Source organism: Leucoraja erinacea, chromosome 21 (assembly GCF_028641065.1).
Source record: "Leucoraja erinacea ecotype New England chromosome 21, Leri_hhj_1, whole genome shotgun sequence".
Taxonomy (NCBI): Eukaryota; Metazoa; Chordata; class Chondrichthyes; order Rajiformes; family Rajidae; genus Leucoraja; species Leucoraja erinaceus.
In genome coordinates this window covers 11,742,411-11,761,372 of record NC_073397.1, presented here as the reverse complement: position 1 = coordinate 11,761,372, position 18,962 = coordinate 11,742,411, and the positions used below count along the sequence as shown (strand labels likewise).

The 18,962-nt window shown below is 40.1% G+C and overlaps 1 protein-coding gene across 5 annotated transcripts in view; it reads left to right on the top strand.

Moving 5' to 3' along the window:
• Positions 1 to 7,887, top strand: part of mybl2b (v-myb avian myeloblastosis viral oncogene homolog-like 2b) — a 37,787-nt gene extending 29,900 nt beyond the window's left edge. For all 5 annotated transcript variants that reach the window (XM_055652134.1, XM_055652135.1, XM_055652131.1 and 2 more), the window contains 5 exons: positions 787 to 889; positions 990 to 1,085; positions 1,952 to 2,059; positions 3,342 to 3,482; positions 4,716 to 7,887. In XM_055652134.1, coding sequence (XP_055508109.1) covers positions 787 to 889; positions 990 to 1,085; positions 1,952 to 2,059; positions 3,342 to 3,482; positions 4,716 to 4,841 — 574 coding nt within the window. In that variant the 3' untranslated portion in view covers positions 4,842 to 7,887. The remainder of the gene's footprint in view (positions 1 to 786; positions 890 to 989; positions 1,086 to 1,951; positions 2,060 to 3,341; positions 3,483 to 4,715) is intronic.
• The last annotated feature ends 11,075 nt before the right edge of the window (positions 7,888 to 18,962 follow it).

Here is an 18,962-nt window from a genome sequence, read left to right as displayed (position 1 = left end):
TTGTTTTGCGCTACGATACCGAGGTAAAATAAATTAACCAATTCATTATTTATTAAGAAGTATCCAGCACGTGTTCATGCAGTTCGTTTCATTAACTTATTTCATTTTATTTTGGCAACAAAGATCAACTCTTGCAACTCCTGCAGTTCAGTATGGTCTCCTTTTGTCTCCATTGTCTCTAGCCTTTGTCACTTGCTTCCCCCATGTACCATTCACCCCCACCTGTATCCTTACCTTTCACTGCCAAGTTTTGTCCAGCTACCATCTCTCTATTCCAACTTTCTCCCCCTAGTCTGCCTGTCAATCAGTCTGAAGAAGCGTCTCGACCCAAAACACCGCCTATCCATTCCCGCCAGAGATGCTGCTTGACCTGCTGAGTTACTCACAACAGTTTTTTTTTCTTCTCTTGAAACGTGCTGTATCTGTTCAATTTTGGTCAACTTTATAAGGATGAAATACTGGTTGTCAAATGTTTTTGAGGTGCTCTAATCAGGGAATATATCTCAATTAGACACAAAATGCTGGAGTAACTCAGCGAGATAGGCAGATTCTCTGGAGGGAAGGAATGGGTGACGTTTCGGATTGAGACCCTTCTTCAGTCTCAACCCAAAACGTCACCCTTTCCTTCTCTCCGGAGATGCTGCCTGGCCCGCTGAGTTGCTCCAGCTTTTTGTGTCTATCTTTGGTTTAAACCAGCATCTGCCGTTCTTTCCTACACAATAGATCTCAATTTTTGTAGTTGAGGAAATATGAAAATTGTGTATTATTACTGCCACTTTTTAATAGATTTCGAACACCCAGAAGTCGCCGATCTCTTTTGGACAGTACTCCAAGAACACCTACACCGTTCAAAAGTGGACTGGACAAGTTTGGAGTAGTAAAGAGTCATGTAGGTATCGTTTACTTTGGGGGGGAATAAGTCTCTAGTTGCCTAAATGTTCATGACAGATTGTAAGTTTTTATCCACCTCTCTCCTGGCATTCATTTAGCATCCAGCACCTCATTTTGAAGACGTTTTAAAAGAGAGTTTGAAGAGCATGTTGCACGAGGATGAAGCCCAGTTAATAAAACGAAAACAGCATGGGGTTAGTATTTACATTTAGTCATTGGACATTGCTTGCCTCATTTTGTTTCAATTTAATTGTGCTGTTTATCAGTGTACATTTTAATTGGATTCTTAGATATGTTAACATTTAGCTGGTGTTCATCTATGTTTTATTATTATAGAATTGCCTGTATGAGGACTTTACTATTTTTTAATATGACAAATTTGCTTTATAAAGTTCCCTTTTGATAAATGGCACAAATATCATAAGGTCATCTTGCTTTTCTTATGCTTTGGAACAACACTTCATGATGAGGAGTTACCAAGTTGAGGAAACTCCTTCCTTATTCTGCTACATGGTTGTCAATTGAGTAAATAAGTGAGATGAACAAAATACCCTATTTTGGAAAACTTTAGGACTCAATTCAGCATTTGTGGTGAGGCATCAGAAATGTATTTATATTAAATTTAATCTGTCTTCTGAAAGCCATTATGTGTGTTGTTTTTTGGTTTATCAGTAGAAGAAAAATGAAGTAATTCTAGGAATTTTCTCTGAAAAGTCTCCTCAAAGGTTTGGCTCAGTCATTCTAGCCTCTGCCTTTCTTATTATAAAAAAAAAACAAAATGCTAAATATGCCCAGCAGGTTAGACACCATCTGAGGTAATGTTTGTCAAAGACCCTTTGACAAAACATAAATTGCTTTTTACATGAGCTTTTTAAAATTGTACTTTGACATATAAATGATGAAATATTGGATGTATGTTCTAGGATAATAGGGGCTCAGTTTAATTTGTGCAATGCTGTGTGATTGATTTAAAATTCCGTAAGGCAACCTACCTTTATGAAACTTCACTAGAGCTTATGTGCAATGTGACGAATAAAACTGATTGTTGTTCATTGTATAGCTACGCAGGCCGCTTATGAAGAAGGTGCGAAAGTCTCTTGCTTTGGACATTTTGGAAAAGGATGGAAATACTGCGAATCAAACCACACCGAGCAATATGTGCACACAGGTAACATAGCATAATTCTATTCAACTCAATTTGTGACATTTTTGAATTTGTATACATTTTGTGACTACTAGAATTATCTGTTTGATGTAATCCTCCCTACATAACCAGTGTACTTTCTCCAGTAACTGGACAAAGTAATTGTTTCTTGTGCTAGTTTTGTCCTCTTCTAAGTAGTTGCATAACAGTTAGAATTTGAGAACCGGGTACAAAGGAGTTTTGATGTTTGGCCAGTTGGCTGTCAACAGAGAAGGCATTTAATCAGACCACTTAACTGATTTAATATTATGTTGGAATGAAAGAGGGTGGATGGTTATTCCTTTTTTGGGAGGATGTATGAAAGAAACGGAATGAAAATCTTCCACATTGAGTTCCACTATTCATCACAGAATCTCTTGCAAACTTTTCTCTATGTAATCTGCCCTTGGTCCAATCTGAGATTTTTAGCAAGCCTTTCTTATTATCGTGTATATTGGATGTGGCTTTTACATTTCTGGGATGAACACCAGGAATAAATGACTTTTCTGGTGGGACTGGCTCCACTGTGGGCTGGGACTAGGATCTTGGAAAACCCCAAATAATTAGGGTTGTAGTAGGATTTTAAAATAGAGTTTGTGAAAGGACAAGACCAGAAAGCAAAAATGACTTGGGATTTGGAAGTCCTCTGGATATGGAGGTAGCAGAACAATGGGCAACCCACGTAGTTGAGTCTCATCGTCATTGGTGATGTCCATGTCTGGTTATGGGGTATTTGTAACAAAAAGGGATAGTAGGAGTTAAAGGACATGAAAAAAGATCTAAATACAAAAGAAGCTTACAATAATTAATATCCTTGTAAAATCAGTTTTGGGTTCATACGATCATAACATGATTAAAGTTTCAGATGTATAAGGATGGATATGTTTGCTTTGGCGGGGAAGTACAGTGAAGGTTTTTTTAACTGATTCCTTAGTTAATGTTGTCGTCCATTGTGAAGAACTAGTATTATTTTCACCAAACTGCAGAAAAATGACAGGTGAACATTGGTAAGATTTAAGACCTATTGATGGATTTTTGGATATTATTATCCCTCGACTTCCAGAACTTGCGAAGATGGAGTTGTGGCAGAAAGTTAATGATTTTATTGAATGGTGGAATAGGCACGAATGTTCAAATGGTCCAAGCTTGGTGCTTCACTGTTGTAATAGAATGATTTTCGAGGGTCGAATTTAGAGAGCTAAATTGAAGTTTTCAAATTGAAAACATTTTTCCAACACCAGGTTGATAGTGTACTTCTTTCTCACAGAAGGAAACAGAAGACTTCTTATTAAGAACTTTGAACAACTCTTCAAGTAAAAGGGATGATACTCTGGACAGAGGTTTTATTATACCCAATAAAGAGTCTAGTTTATTTTCCAAACACTATAATCAAGACACGCCAAAATGGGTGAGTAGTTTTATTAAGTGAAAGTATGTTTTTAGTTATGTTCTAAAGAACTGGCAGAAATTGATGACCAGAATTTCATTATAAAGTATGATATCCGTAATTTAACATAATCCTTTTGAATTGCTATTATTTTCTTCCAGGGTTTTAATCGCCATAAGTGCCTTTTGATTTGCCCTTTACATTTTTCATCCTAAATGTTTAATTTAGCTAAGAGATACAGAGTGGAAACAGGCCCTTCAGCCCACCGAGTCTGCACCAACCAGAGAACCCCGCACATTAACACTATCCTACACACACTAGAAGTAATTTACACATACACCAAGCCAATTGTCCTACATACCTGTAGTCCTACATACCTGTATGTCTTTGGAGTGTGGGAGGAAACCGAAGATCTCGGAGAAAACCCAAGCGGTTGCGGTGAGAACTTAAAGCTCCGTACAGACAGCCCCTGTAGTCGGGATCGAACCCGGGTCTCTGGCGCTGCAAACTCTGTAAGGCAGCAACTCTACCGCTGAGTCACCATGGCCACAAATATGCTGGCTCAACCGGAATAGGTTAAATGGACTCTAATGGTGGCACAAGTTGGTGGCATGTCTTGTAGAGCTGCTGCCTCACAGTGCCAGAGATCTGGGTTCAATCCTGACTTTGGGTGCTGTCTGTGTGGAGTTTGCACCTTCTCCCTGTGGCCACAAGGTTTCCCCTTGCATCTCAAAGATGTAATGACTGGCAGGTTTATTGGCCACTGTAAATTGTGTGTAGATGAGTTCCAGAATCTGAGGGGAATTGATGGCAATGTGGAAAGAATAAAGTTGGATTAGATGAGTATAAGATTAGTGCATATGGGTGGTTGGTGATCAACATGGACTGGGTGGGCTAAAGGGCCATATGCTATATTTCTCTATGACTCCAAACAGATTATGTTTTTTTAAGGCCGGTTTCAACTCTGGTACTGTTGTCTTTTCTGAAACGTTATTCAGCCACAAGGAATGTGTCCTCTGATCCATTGCAATCAAGACTAACCAGATTTATCATTTAGTGAGCATGTACATACAACATAAATGCAAGGAGTTTTTTGTTGACCAATCCCAAATATTGTTCGCCAGAGTGTATTGTGCAAAATGTAACATTGGCTAACTTTTAGCTGGAGGTACAATAAATGCAATTATATTGAATTCTCGAAGTAGCAGAATTTATTTGCATTCACTAATCTGTTTGTCCTCTTAATTTTTACAGACAAGTAGTGCTTGGGAAGCAGTAGTGTGTGGAAGAACAAAGGATCAGCTTATAATGACCGAGAAAGCCAGGAAGTATTTAAATGCATTCAAATCTACACACACTTCCAGGACTTTGATTTTATAATGCTGCATGGCATATACTAATGGACCACCTATTCTAGTTTAAAGGATTATCTGGTGGAACACCTGCAAACCAAATGTTTGGAATGAATTCATGAAACATGCGATCACCTTGAAGTCCCAGTGGTAGTTTGTGTCGTTACAACAGGGGAAAGGGATTATTCCATTGTCTGATAAATTCATGAAACAACCTTTCCAATTTATGTTTCAAGGCATAAGAGCGGGATTTGTAATTTGTATTTATTTTTCAACTAGAGAATCTTGCATTAACCATTTACTGTTAACCTCAAACTCTTCACCAGAAGACTTTATTACTGAACAATCGTTAACTTGGCCTTGTTGTTGTGACTGAGATGGGTTCTGTAATGATACATTATCATGCGGGTTTGTTGCAGCCTTGTTTCCAAGGTGCACAATTGCAGAAGATTTTGTTATTGGAACAAATGTAAAATACCCAAACATCCATCCAGTAGTAATCTGAATTGATAAATTATCCATTCGTAAAACACCTAATGCCAAACGATGGCAATTCTTCAGAAAACTTTTTTTTTCATTACTTTGTTAAAGAATAGTGTTTTGCTCATACATGTGAACATTTGTGTTCTAAATTTATTCCTATATTACCTGGATTAACTTTTTATAAAGTACAGATTTTATTGCCACTGACCTTCCAGGTTTGTTAAATGTAATTGTTTTCAAATAACAAGGGTGTAGATATCTATGAACTTCCATTTGCTTGCAACAGATGGTGTTGGAGTAACTCAATGGATCAGGCAGCATTAATGGAGGACTTGAGCAGGCAATAAGATCGTAAGACACAGGAACGGAATTAGACCATTCATCCCATTCATTGGCTACTCCATGGATGATCTATTTTTCCCTCATTCTCCTGCCTTCTCCCCATAAATTTTGACTCCTTTTCTAATTAAGAACCTATTAATCTCCACTTTAAAAATACCCAATGTCTTGGCCACCACAGCTGTCTCTGGCAATGAATTCCACAGATTCGCCACCAATGTTTTGGGTGGGGACCAATCTTAAGATTTAGTCTAAAGAAGAGTCCTAACCCAAATCGTTGCCTATCCGTGCCCTCCAGATATGCTGCCTGACCTGCTGAAGCAACTCCAGCGCCTGGTTCATTGCGTCATCAACATTCCATTGGCTGCTTTTTTAAATGCTATAGCAGTAGTTTTTACAACTGTAAAATAACCATTCTGGAAGGTTCTGCTCCAGAATTAACTGTGTACTGTTTTTAAAATTTATAAATAAGAAATAAATGCAGATTAGGAGCTATTCATGTTGATACAAGATTCATGCAGATATTTTTCAAATTCATTACTTTTCCACAACCATGAATAACATGCCAGCATCCAAATGGAATCTCGTCCATTTTCTTTATTTATAGTAACTATGCCAGGCCCTTTATGTAAAAGTCTTTTGTTGTCTTCCCCCAACACATCATTGGTGGTGTTTTGTGCTGCGTAAGATGAAATCGAAGAGAACCAGTTACTGATTCTGCCTGAGTGGCATTTTCTAGCTACTTGGAACGTAGCTATTCTGTCTTGGTTGTTTGTTTGTTTTGTTTGCTTAAGATCATAACTTTGAAAGAATTGCCCTGATTTGAAATGGTTGATGATAATGAAGAGACTTTGAAGTTAAAAGCATCCGTAAGGTCTGGGCTTTTTCCGTGGCCCTGACTATGTGAGAGTTCTGACTGAATGAACCCTACGTTTGTGCTTTCATGTGTTGTATCTTCGCTATCTTGTCCTTTTTGTTTGTTGGTGATTTCTAGTTTCACTGGAGATATTGAACCTTGGATGCTTTGCTTCCTCTGTTCCCCTGATATTTCTGAATCCACCTGAGAATACACTGAAGGGGTTAAAGTTACCTATTTTACTGAAGACAATCCAATGCACAGCTGAACGATGCCCCTAGTTCCTAAATCAGCACAGTGGTTTAAATAACAACTGGCCACTATTATTGCAGATTATTTCTTTAACATAGAAACATAGAAATTAGGTGCAGGAGTAGGCCATTTGGCCCTTTGAGCCTGCACCGCCATTCAATATGATCATGGCTGATCATCCAACTCAGTATCCCGTACCTGCCTTCTCTCCATACCCCCTGATCCCCTTAGCCACAAGGGCCACATCTAACTCCCTCTTAAATATAGCCAATGAATTGGCCTCAACTACCCTCTGTGGCAGAGAGTTCCAGAGATTCACCACTCTCTGTGTGAAAAAAGTTCTTCTCATCTCGGTTTTAAAGGATTTCCCCCTTATCCTTAAGCTGTGACCCCTTGTCCTGGACTTCCCTAACATCGGGAACAATCTTCCTGCATCTAGCCTGTCCAGCCCCTTAAGAATTTTGTAAGTTTCTATAAGATCCCCTCTCAATCTCCTAAATTCTAGAGAGTATAAACCAAGTCTATCCAGTCTTTCTTCATTAACTTCTTAAGTTACGTAACCAGATTTTTGGAGGAAGCAGGCCACTGTAATTGTCCCCTAATGTGTAGAGAGTGAATGAGAAAGTGGGATAACAGAACTAGTGTGAATGGTTGATCAATAATTAGCATGGACTCGGTGGGCCAAAGGGTGTGCTTCCATGCTGAATCTCTGAGCTCAGCTAAGATGATGCTATAACTAAATTGTTAACAAATTTAGATTCCAGAACAATGGCCTAACTCAGTTGAGCCACATTTTATATTGCATTCCTTTAATGAATCACAGCCTGATAGAGGTTCCCTCCTTGGATGAGATGAGCTGAATCCTTCGTCCAATGACCTCGATGGCTCAGCTAACTTGAGACTGGAATTTTCTATTGGTAGCTATTTACACAAACAAGACAAAACTGTTCTAACCCCAAACAAGGTTTTGTTACAATGCTTCTGAACTCGGGAATTAAACCTTAGAAGCACTTGAATAGTGAAGGAAGGTTTTTCCCCTGAATATACAAAATTGATTATGTACCCAGATATGGTTTTCAGTTATTGCCCCAGATAAAGTTTTACAGTCTGCGGTTACAAATGTATAAATCTGATATAAAGAACATGTTTTTGTTGGTGTCTTATTTATTTTAAGGATGTTGCAGGTTACTACACAACCAGTTTAGAAAGGAAAAAAATAAAACATTCCTGTGGATTTGACCTGAAAGAATATTAAAATGGTGCTGTGTGATGTTAATAACAAGTGAGTTTGTATTGCTACTGCTAACACCTAGTTGCCATTTTCAAACAGTAGAGGGGAATTTTGTGATTTGAATTTGCCCAATTTGTATATACCAGATGGATTGGGATTTTCCAAGTCTTGGTGATCATTCAAGGAAGATAGCGATTGGTAAACTAGAGCAATTAGAGCCAGTGTGCGTTTTTTAAAAATGTTGAGGATGCTGTTGTCTTAAGCAAAAGAGGGAAATATACAGTGCCCTCCATAATGTTTGGGACAAGACCCATCATTTATTTATTTGCCTCTACTCCACAATTTGAGATTTGTAATAGAAAATAATCATATGTGTTTAAAGTGCACATTGTCACATTTTAATAAAGGCTAATTTTATACATTTTGGTTTCATCATGTAGAAATTACAGCAGTGCTTATACATAGTTTCCCCCCCCCCCCCCCCCATTTCGGGGCACCATAATGTTTGGGACACAGCAGTGCCATGCAAATGAACATAGTCGTTTTAGTATTTTATTGCATATCCTTTGCATGCAATGACTGCTTGAAGTCTGCGATTCATGGACATCACCAGTTGCTGGTTGTCTTCTCTGGTGATGCTCTGCTAGGCCTGTATTGCAGCCATCTTTACCTTATGCTTGTTTTGGGGGCTAGTCCCCTTCAGTTTTCTCTTCAGCAAATAAAATGCATGCTCAATTGGGTTATTGACTTGGCCACTCAAGAATTGACCATTTTTTAGCTTTGAAAAACTCCTTTGTTGCTTTAGCAGTATGTTTGGGATCATTGCCTTGCTGTAGAATGAATCACTGGCCAATGAGTTTTCAGGCATTTGTTTGAACTTGAGCAGATAGGATGTGTCTATACATTTCAGAATTCATAATACTACGATCAGCAGTTGTATCATTAATGAAGATAAGTGAGCCAGTACCTTCAGCAGCCATACATGCCCAGGCCATAACACCCCCACCACTGTGTTTCACAGATGAGGTGGTATGCTTTGGATCTGTGGCAGTTCCTTTTCTCCTCCATACTTTGCTCTTACCATCATTCTGATATATTAATCTTCGTCTCATCTGTCCACAAGACCTTCTTCCTAAGTTGCTCTTTTAAGTATTTCTTGGCGAATTGTAACCTGGCCATCCTATTTTTGTGGCTAACCAGTAGTTTGCATCTTGCAGTGTAGCCTCTGTATTTCTGTTTGTGAAGTTTTCTGCGGACAGTGGCCATTGCCAAATCCACATCTGACTCCTGAAGAGTGTTTCTGATCTGTCGGACAGGTGTTTGGGTTATTTTCTTTCATATCGAGAGAATTCTTCTGTTATTAGCTGTGGAGGTCTTCCTTGGCCTGCCAGTCCCTTTGTGATTAGTAAGCTCACCAGTGCCCTCTTTCTTCTTAATAATGTTCCAAACAGTCGATTTTGGTAAGCCTAAATTTTGGTTGATGTCTCTTAACAGTTTTATTCATGTTTCTCAGTCTCATAATGGCTTCTTTGACTTTTATTGGTACAACTTTGGTCCTCATGTTGATAAACAGCAATAAGTTTCCAAAGGTGATGGAAAGACTAGGTGCTGAGAGCTCTCTTATACCTGCATTAAGGAGGCAAACACACCTGAGCAATTACAAACGCCTGTGAAGCCATGTGTCCCAAACATTATGGTGCCCTGAAATGGGGGGACCATGTATAAACACAGCTGTAATTTCTACACGGTGAAACCAAAATGTATAAAAATACCCTTTAATAAAATCTGATAATGTGCACTTTAACCACATGTGATTTTTTTTTTCTATTATAAATTTCAAATTGTGGAGTACAGAGGCAAATATATAAATGATGGGCCTTTGTCCCAAACATGATGGAGGGCACTGCAGATCAGTCATGATTGAATGGCAGAGTAGACCCAATGGGTTGAAAAGCCTACTTCTGCTCCTATGAACTATGAAGTTGTGAAAATCGTCAGCTGTTCTGTTTTCAGCAATGTAATATTATGTTTTAAATTGCATTGTTTATGTACTTGGCAAACTAGTGGCTGATTTGTGTTAGATTTAACAAATGTAACTGGCACTAGTTTTGTTTTAAACAATGCATTGGCAGCTTTTCTTGGATAACATTTTTGAAAACCAAATATCTTACAGAATTACAACAAAGAGAATACTTAGTGCTCAACACATTAGCCTGCATTACAGGGAGAGGCACAGCTGTCATTTCTGTTCGAGTGCTTATGAATGGCAATCTGAAGCAAAAGGTTTAAAATTGCAAAGAGGAAGATGATGATGAAAGCCCATGATATGATGCAGATGGAAGTTGTCAATGTGACAATAAGTTTAATAACTGGCAGTGGGCAGAAAATAATATTCATAAATTAAAACAAAGATGCAACCACATCAGTGAGTGAAGATGGTTATTGCTCGGTATCTGATTAAGTGCCTCCTCGCCCTGACTGATACTACTTGACCTGCAGACTGGTTCCAGCATTATCTGTGGATAGGAAAGGTTTAGAGATAGGCCATACGCGGGTAGGTGGGACTAGTGTAGATCAAGCACCTTGGTCAGCAGGGCTGAAGGGCCTGTTTTGTGCTATACGAGTGATATTTGCTTTTGTTTGTTGCATTAACTAATATGAGAATCCTAATTGTAGGAAAGTCATGATGGAAAAATATAGGGAAATGGAATTGAGGAACTGCAGATGCTGGTTCAGAGAAAAGGATACAGTGCTGGAGTAACTTGGGGTCAGGCAGCATCTCTAGAGAACATGGATAAGTGATGTTTTGAGTCAGGAGCCTCTAAACGGATTCAAAATAATTAAAGATTGGAAGTATATCAATTGACAACATTAGCACACTAATGTAAGCAGTTGTATTTTTAATGTGAAATGGTGCTTAGGAAATGTATAATTTTCACTTAACATTTCATAATATTTTCAAAATTTTGGAGTAAGAATTGGTGAAATTCACTCCTAAATACACAAGGAAAAAAAGTTTGCAGTATTTTGAGAATGTTGTAACAGATTAGAGGGAGGTTGATTTTAGCTGGTGGGTTGGACTCACAAGGAACGCTATGTAAACTATTTAATTAGGATGTGGCATGCAAGCTGCATTAGCTAAGTTGGTTTTTGATATTTTTAAGTGAAATTCAAATAAAGCAGCCTGTATTTTTTTTAATTCAGACAACTTATTTTCTTATAGTAGAAAATAATGCCTTCCAGATATGGTAGCAACCAACATATAGCCATCTGACAAAATCGAAGGTAGACAATGCTGGAGAAACTCGGCGGGTGAGGCAGCATCTATGGAGGGAAGGAATAGTCAATGTTTCGGGTCAAGACCCACTTCTTCAGACTGAAATATGGGGGGGGGGGGGGGGGGGGGGGGGAGAAATGAAGAGATGGAGACAGTAGGCTTGTGGGAGAGCTGGGGAAGGGAAGGAGGGAGAAAGCAAGGACTATCTGAAATTGAAGAAGTCAATGTTCATACCACTGGGGTGTAAACTACCCAAGTGAAATATGAGGTGCTGTTCCTCCAATTTGCACTGGGCCTCACTCTGGCAATGGAGGAGGCCCAGGACAGAAAGGTCAGATTCGGAATGGGAGGGGGAGTTGAAGTGCTGAGCCACCGGGAGATCAGGTTGGTTAGTGCGAACTGAGTGGAGGTGTTGGGCGAAACGATCGCCAAGCCTGCGCTTGGTCTCGCTGATGTAGAGAAGTTGACACCTGGAACAGCGGATGCAGTTGGAGGAGGTGCAGGTTAATCTCTGCCTCACCTGGAAAGACTGCTTGGGTCCTTGGATGGAGTCAAGGGGGGAAGGAAAAACGACAAGTGTAGCATTTCCTGCGGTTGCAAGGGAAAGTACCTGGGGAAGGGGTGGTTTGGGTGGGAAGGGATGAATTAACCAAGAAGTTACGGAGGGAACGGTCTCTGCGGAAAGCAAAAAGGAGGAGATGGGATCCCGTTCGTCTTAATACGTGGTGGGATCCTGTTGGAGGTGGCGAAAATGTATGTGACGGCTGTTAGGGTGGAAGATGAGGACAAGGGGGACTTTGTCCTTGCTACGAGTAAGGGGGGATGGGGAGTAAGAACGGAGCTGCAGGATATAGAGGAGACCCTAGTGAGAATCTCATCTATAATAGAAGAGGGGAACCCCCGTTCCCTAAAGATTGAGGACATCTCCGATGCCCTGGATGGAACACCTCATTCTGGGTGCAGGTGTGGCGTAGACTGAGGAATTGGGAGTAGGGGATAGAGTCCTTACAGGAAGCAGGGTGGGAAGAAGTGTAGTCCAGATAGCCATGGGAGTCAGTGGGTTTGTAGTAGGTTGGTCAGTATCTATAACCATTTGATCACCCAATGTACATTGGACCAGAGTCTGCTCTGATTGTGATGGAAACCCATCTAATTTATCCACGGTTAAACTTAAAAGTTGCTCTTCGAGGATAAGCTCCATGTAAAGATGATGACCATGGCTCTGAGCACCTGACTTGAATAGCAAGGCAGGGCTCAGTCTCAGTGCCCCATAGTGATAAGAGACTCCATAGTCGGGGTTAGACATACAAATATTTCTGTGGCTGTAAGTCGGACTCCAGGATGGTCTGTTTCCTCCTTGGTGCCAGAGTCAAGGAACGTACATTGGACTTAAGAGGGGAGGTTGAGCAGCCAGAGGTCTGAGTACATATTAGTACCAACGACAGAGGTAAGAAGGGACAAAGACCTGCAAAGAAAATATGTGGAATGAGTTCATAGGTTCAAAAGCAGGGGATTCCCAATTGTGATTTCAGGATTACTATTGCGCTCTGCCTTGTACTAGTGATGCAAGGAGTAGATAGATAGTGCAGCTCGCTACCTGGTTAAGGAGCTGGTGCAGGAGGGAGGGCTTCAGGTATTCTTGCAGAATATGTGGGACCTGCACTAAAGGGACGGGTTGCCTCAAATGTCACTATTGTGTCTGTTTCCATCACCACCCTAGACAGCACATTCTAGGCACCCACCACTTTAAAAAATCTCCCACACATCTTTTAAACCTTTCCCTTCTAACCTTGAAGCTATTTGCTCTAGGGTTGGACATTTTGCCCTGGAAAAAATATTAAATCTATAAGACTTCTATGTCTCCAATACTCAACCTTATAGCTAATGCCCTCTAATCTGGGCAGCATTCTGGTTAAATAACTTCTGCACCATGTTCAAAGCCTTCACAACCTTCCTGTAAAAGGGAAACCAGAACTGCGCACAATACTCTAAATACAGCCTAACCAAAGTTACACGACTTCCTGCCTCTTGTACTCAATGCCTTGACCAATTAAAGCAAGCTGGCCAGGTCCTTTCTTTACCACTATCTGCTCACATTGCCACTTTCAGGGTGCTATGGACTTGGACCCTAAGATACCCATCATGTCACTGCTGTTAAGGGTCTTGTCATTAACAGTAAACTTTCCCTTTATATTCAACCTTCAAAGTGCAACACCTTACACTTGCTTGGATTAAACTCCAACAGTAATCTTTGCCTCTGCTCTCTGTTACTGATCTGAGTCCTGTTGTGTCCTTTGCCCGCCTCCGTCACACACACACACATATACACACACACACACATATACACATATATATACACACACACACAATGCATCTCATGCATCTTCACGTAGCTATATAATATATAAATAAACGCGAAGATGCACGCGATCCATTGTAACTTGGTAGTTGGGGTTCAGAATTGGTTTACCCATAGAAGACAAAATGTAATGGTTGAAGGGTGTTCTGGAGGCCTTTGACCAGCGGTGTTCTCAAGGGATCTGTGCTAGGATCTCAGTTTGTTATATATATATTAAACAATGGAGTTTAATTCAAACAAGTAGGAGTTGTTCCATTTGGGAGGTTGAAAACGGGGGGGAAAGTATAAAATGAATAGCAGGGTCCTTAACGGCATTGATGTAAACAGTGATCTTGGGATCTAAATCCATAGTTCCCTGAAATTGGCCATGCAATTAGATAGTGGGAAAGAAAGCATATGGTGTGCTTGCCCTCATCAGTTAGGTGTTGAGCATAAAGAGTGAGGAAGTCGTGTTGCATCTTGATTAAACTTTGGTTAGGCTGCATTGTGTGTAGTTCTGGTCACCCCGTAGCTGGAAGGATGCTTTGGTCAGTGTGCGGTAGAGGTTTATCAGTGTTGCCTGGATTAGAGGGTATTAATTATAAGGAGAGATTGGACAAATGTATGGTTTTCTCTGGAATGTTGCAGATTGAATGTGTAAAATTATGTGAGGCATAGATAAGGTAGAGAGAATTATTTCCCCCAGGGTGGAAATGTCAAATCGAGGGCACTGCTTTAATGTCAGAGGGGGAAGAGTTTAAAAGAGATGTGGGGGGCAAGTTTTGTTTTAATACAGAAAATGATGGGTGTCTGGGATTGTGGTGGAAGCAGATATGATAAGCTTTTTGATAGGCACATAGCTATACTTAGTTTAACTAATGCATAATGAATTTGCATGGGCAGTAAGTTAGAATAACAATATTACTAACCCCTGCCATCTTTTTTTGTGTGGTATGGATGTATTATCAATTTAGTTTGACTGAAATTTTGGCTAAATCAACCAATCACAAGCAACCCAAAACATCGCCTATCTTTGTTCTCCAGAGATGCTGCCTGACCTGGTAAGTTACTCCAGCACTTTTTTTGTAAACCAGGATCTGCAGTTCTTTCCTACACATATTGTCTGCAATTCATTGTTCTCTTTTGGCCCTAGATTAAACTTTTAACAAAATAAATTATTACTGCATGGTTCAACAAAAGAGAAGTTCAGTGAACTAACCAGTGGACATTGCATTATAAAATTGTGCCACAATAAAACAAATACAGTTCAACAAATTTAAAAGCATCTGGAATATGATGCTTTCACGTTTACAGACCGAAATGAAGCTTTGAAAAAGTTGAGTTGTGCGATTCTGTTTGAGAGAGTTGGCCACATACATTCTATCTGAATGCAAAATATTTAATTGTGACTGCGATGGCAGACCACAGCTACTTTGACTCTCACTAAATAAATTACATTTTGTTTAACGCTGTCTAATTATCTGTTCAATGTTAAAAAGCCTATGGTCAATAAAGTAGACCTGGAGACTTCACATTTCCTCAGCTCACTCACATTAGCATCCTTACTCTTGCTATATTGACCATTGTATAATATTAATTTACCAACTAACATACAATGAATTGACCACAAGACTCATTAAGTCTATTGCATCCAGTGCACTTAACCACAGAATCTAATGGAAGCCAAATGAGGTCAAAGCTCAGACTTTTTTCTGATTACTTGTGACCATCACAGTGGCATTAATGCAGCCGTCATAACCTATTAATCAGCCTAATAAATGCACAGAAAGTCACAAGCTCTCCACCCTGGAAGGATAGAGGCAGACACTGAATATATCAAAAGTAGACTTTGGCAAACAATTGTACTACAAGGGAGCTGAGGGGTCTAGGGAGAACAGGCAAATGGTGTTGAATCCAAGATTGGAGAATCCCGGATGTTACCAAGTGGCAGTTTGGCTCATCTGCTCTCACCTCCCTCACTTTTTCCTCGTGTTCTTACAACATTGAAAACCTCCTTATTCCTGAACTTTGTATAAGTTCTCCGTAAAGGACTGCAGTGAATTCAAACGTAGAATAGACAATTTAATCTTGTCTCAATGAAAAAAATCTCCTGGTATTTAGTTTAACTCCTCGCCAAAGGACTTGAAATTGATTTAAACAAATTTCTCATCCAGAGTGAAGCATTAACTCTGATTCTCTCTTCAGTCTTGTGTCACCTGATGTGTATTTCCATTTTTTTTTAAATTTGTGATTTCCAGAATCCACGTTATCTTATTGTTTAATTTGCTGTCCCTTCCTTTCCAGGAACATCTGCCTTACAGCAGCCCTGCTCCTCTGACAGGATTTCTGTCCATTTGTTTACCTTGATTATAGCTTTTAGTTTCTATTTCTCATATTTGACCCATTATATTTTCAGTCACATTTCCCCTCAGTCTCTCATTTCTAACAGATTACAACGGACATTTCATGTTTCACATTGGATTTGTTATCATTAGATATATCTCCAGGACTATAATCGTCGAAGGCATTTGGACAAATGCTTGGATGGGAAAGGCAGATCTTTCACAGGTGAATTGGAATAGGTGGAATAAATGAGACGAGCTGAAAAGGCCCATTTTGTGCTGTGCAATTCTTCAATTCTAGGAAAGTAATGGTTTGAAATATTTAGGTTTATCTCCCCACAACTGTTTTTTTTTGCTTTTATGTTAGTTTTGTTGTCTGTTTCCCAATAGCTAATGCAACAGAAGATAGACACAAAATGCTGGAGTAACTCAGCAGGACAGGCAGTATCTCTGGAGAGAAGGAATGGGTGATGTTTTCGGTCGGGACCCTTCAGAAGTTTTGTTCTAATGTTACTTAATCCAAAATGTCACTCGTTCCTTGTCCTGCTGAATTACTCCAGCATTTTGTGTCTATCTTCAGTGTAAAGATAGCGAAGTTAGGGGATATGGGGAGAAGGCAGGAACGGGGTACTGATTGTGGATGATCAGCCATGATCACATTGAATGGCGGAGCTGGCTCGAAGGGCCTACTCCTGCACCTATTGGCTATTGTCTAAACCAGCATATCCAGTTCCATCCTGCACAGCTTATTACAACAGGCCTGATCACTTGTCATTTTTAAAACCTCAATCAAGCCTGGTGGTAACCATGTTCCGTAAATAATCTGTTCCCAGATTCGGTTATCAACCTGGTTATTTCCGTTTGCCCCTTCCATACAAGTTTTAAAATCTTTAGAACCCAAAAATGTGAATTCTAAAGATTTCTGGCATGATAACACAGCAAACAAAAGGTCACACATCCTACTGCTATATATATATATATATATATATATAATTTTTTTTTTTTTTTTTTCCACTGATTCTCAAAGCCCTCCAGTTTTCTCCCTTTTCAAATGCGCCAACATATCTGCAAGACAAGGCAGCAGGTAGTAAAGAAAAACTGGAGGGGGGGGAAACACTACGGCCCTCTCCTTTCCACCCAAAGCATCTTTCAAATATGCCTTGAGCCCAAAATATGCAAAAAAAAATGATACCAATCCATGGATAAGAAGGACTGAGTGTAGAGTCATTACACACAACAGTACCTCGGTACTCATGACAATAAACTAAACTAGCCTGCACTCCTAGCTGCCTAATTTCTCCCTACAGCTATTTCTCATGTCCTGGCAGCATCCTCTGAACTCTTCTGAACTCTCCCATTTTAATGCCTCAGTGCACTTCAGCTCTTTCCTTTAAGGACCTGTCCCACTTAGGCGACCTTTAAGGCGAGTGTAGGAGACACTGCACTCACTTCATGGTCACCACATGTTCACTGATGGTCTCTGGTGAGTCTCCTTCATGGTCGCGAGGAGGCTGCGCATTCTGGGAATTAGTCGCCGCCTCAGTATGGTCGCAGCAAATTTTTCAATGTTGAACATTTTTCTGCGACCAAAAATTGCTCGCCATGGAGAATATCGATACTTTCGTAGTCGTAGGTGCAGTGGTAGTGGGGTTGCCATATAGTTGTAGGTACCCGTAGGTAGTTTTAGTTCATCTCCTTTGCTGACCGGGCATTTTCATTGGCTCATTGGGGGAAAAAACCCTAAGCACGAGTTTTCAGAACCAAGGAAAACTGAACAGCAATGTTAAATGCCCATCAAACATCGCAGCTGTGTATCTCTGGATTATTACGTTGTCTGGCTTCTTAAGTGTCTCCACTCCTTCTCCCTCCCCGCTCTTTTAAAGAACTTACCGTACACTGTGCTAGCCGTCTTTAACCTTCCTGTTCATCGCGGTGTGTGTCTGTATCACCTTGGCTTTGCAGCGTGTGAATAATGTCTTGTTGGATGGTCTGAGCAATTGGGTATAGATATATTATTGTCACATGTACCGAGGTACAGTGAAAAGCTTTGTTTGCATACCAATCAATTAAAACATTAATACGATGCATAAATACAAGCAAGATAAACTCAACTACAATAGGTAGAGCAAAGGGAAAGAGAGAGCAGAATATAGTTCTCAGCATTATAGTGCAACAACTGCAGAGACAAAGTTCGATGTCTGCAATGGTGTGGAGGAGAATCAGACTGTAGCCTAGTCCATTCAGAAGGCTGATAACAGAGAAGTAGCTGTTCTTGAATATGGTGGTGTGCACGTTCAAGCTGCGGTATCTTCACCTGATGGGAGCAGGGAGAAGGATGATTGATGGGTGGGAAAGGCTGCTTTTCAGAGACAGTGAAGTGTCTGGTCGGAGTGATGGACTGGGCTACATCTAGAACGCACTGCAATTTTTTGTGGTCTTGGTCAGAACTATTCCCAAACTTAGCCGTGCTGCAACTCAACAGTATACAGTACTTTCTATGGTGCATTAAAACATTTGGATTCAGCTGCTGTAACTACTGGTCACTTGCATCTTGCGGGGTGTGATAGACCTGACACACTCATTTCCAATTTGAAGTTTAGATGGTGATTTGTGCCTTGGTCTTTGTCAGTGTATTGTTGCCACCCCCAGAAATCCAGGCTGCAAAGCTTTTAATGCGTTTTTTTTTTAAAACATTGCTGATATCATAGACATTACATAATTAAAGATAAATTTGATGAAAGACACATTAAAACAGTACAGAAGAATCAAAAGCAAAATCAAATAAATACCTTAATCCCCAGGACAAGAATCTCCTGTCAGATGAATGGGGAACTCCAATTCTGTCCCGGATTTGGTTGCAAGGGATGACTGAGCTGGAGTTCGCAGCATTATGTTGGAGAATCCCAGAAAGTTCCAGTTTCACTGCTGGAGTGTCAGTGTCCATTGCTGAACCGCAGTCTTGAACAAACAAACTGGGGATTTTTGGAATCTTGGGAGAGCTGTGAGTTGGGGACAGCTTTGGTGCAAGAGT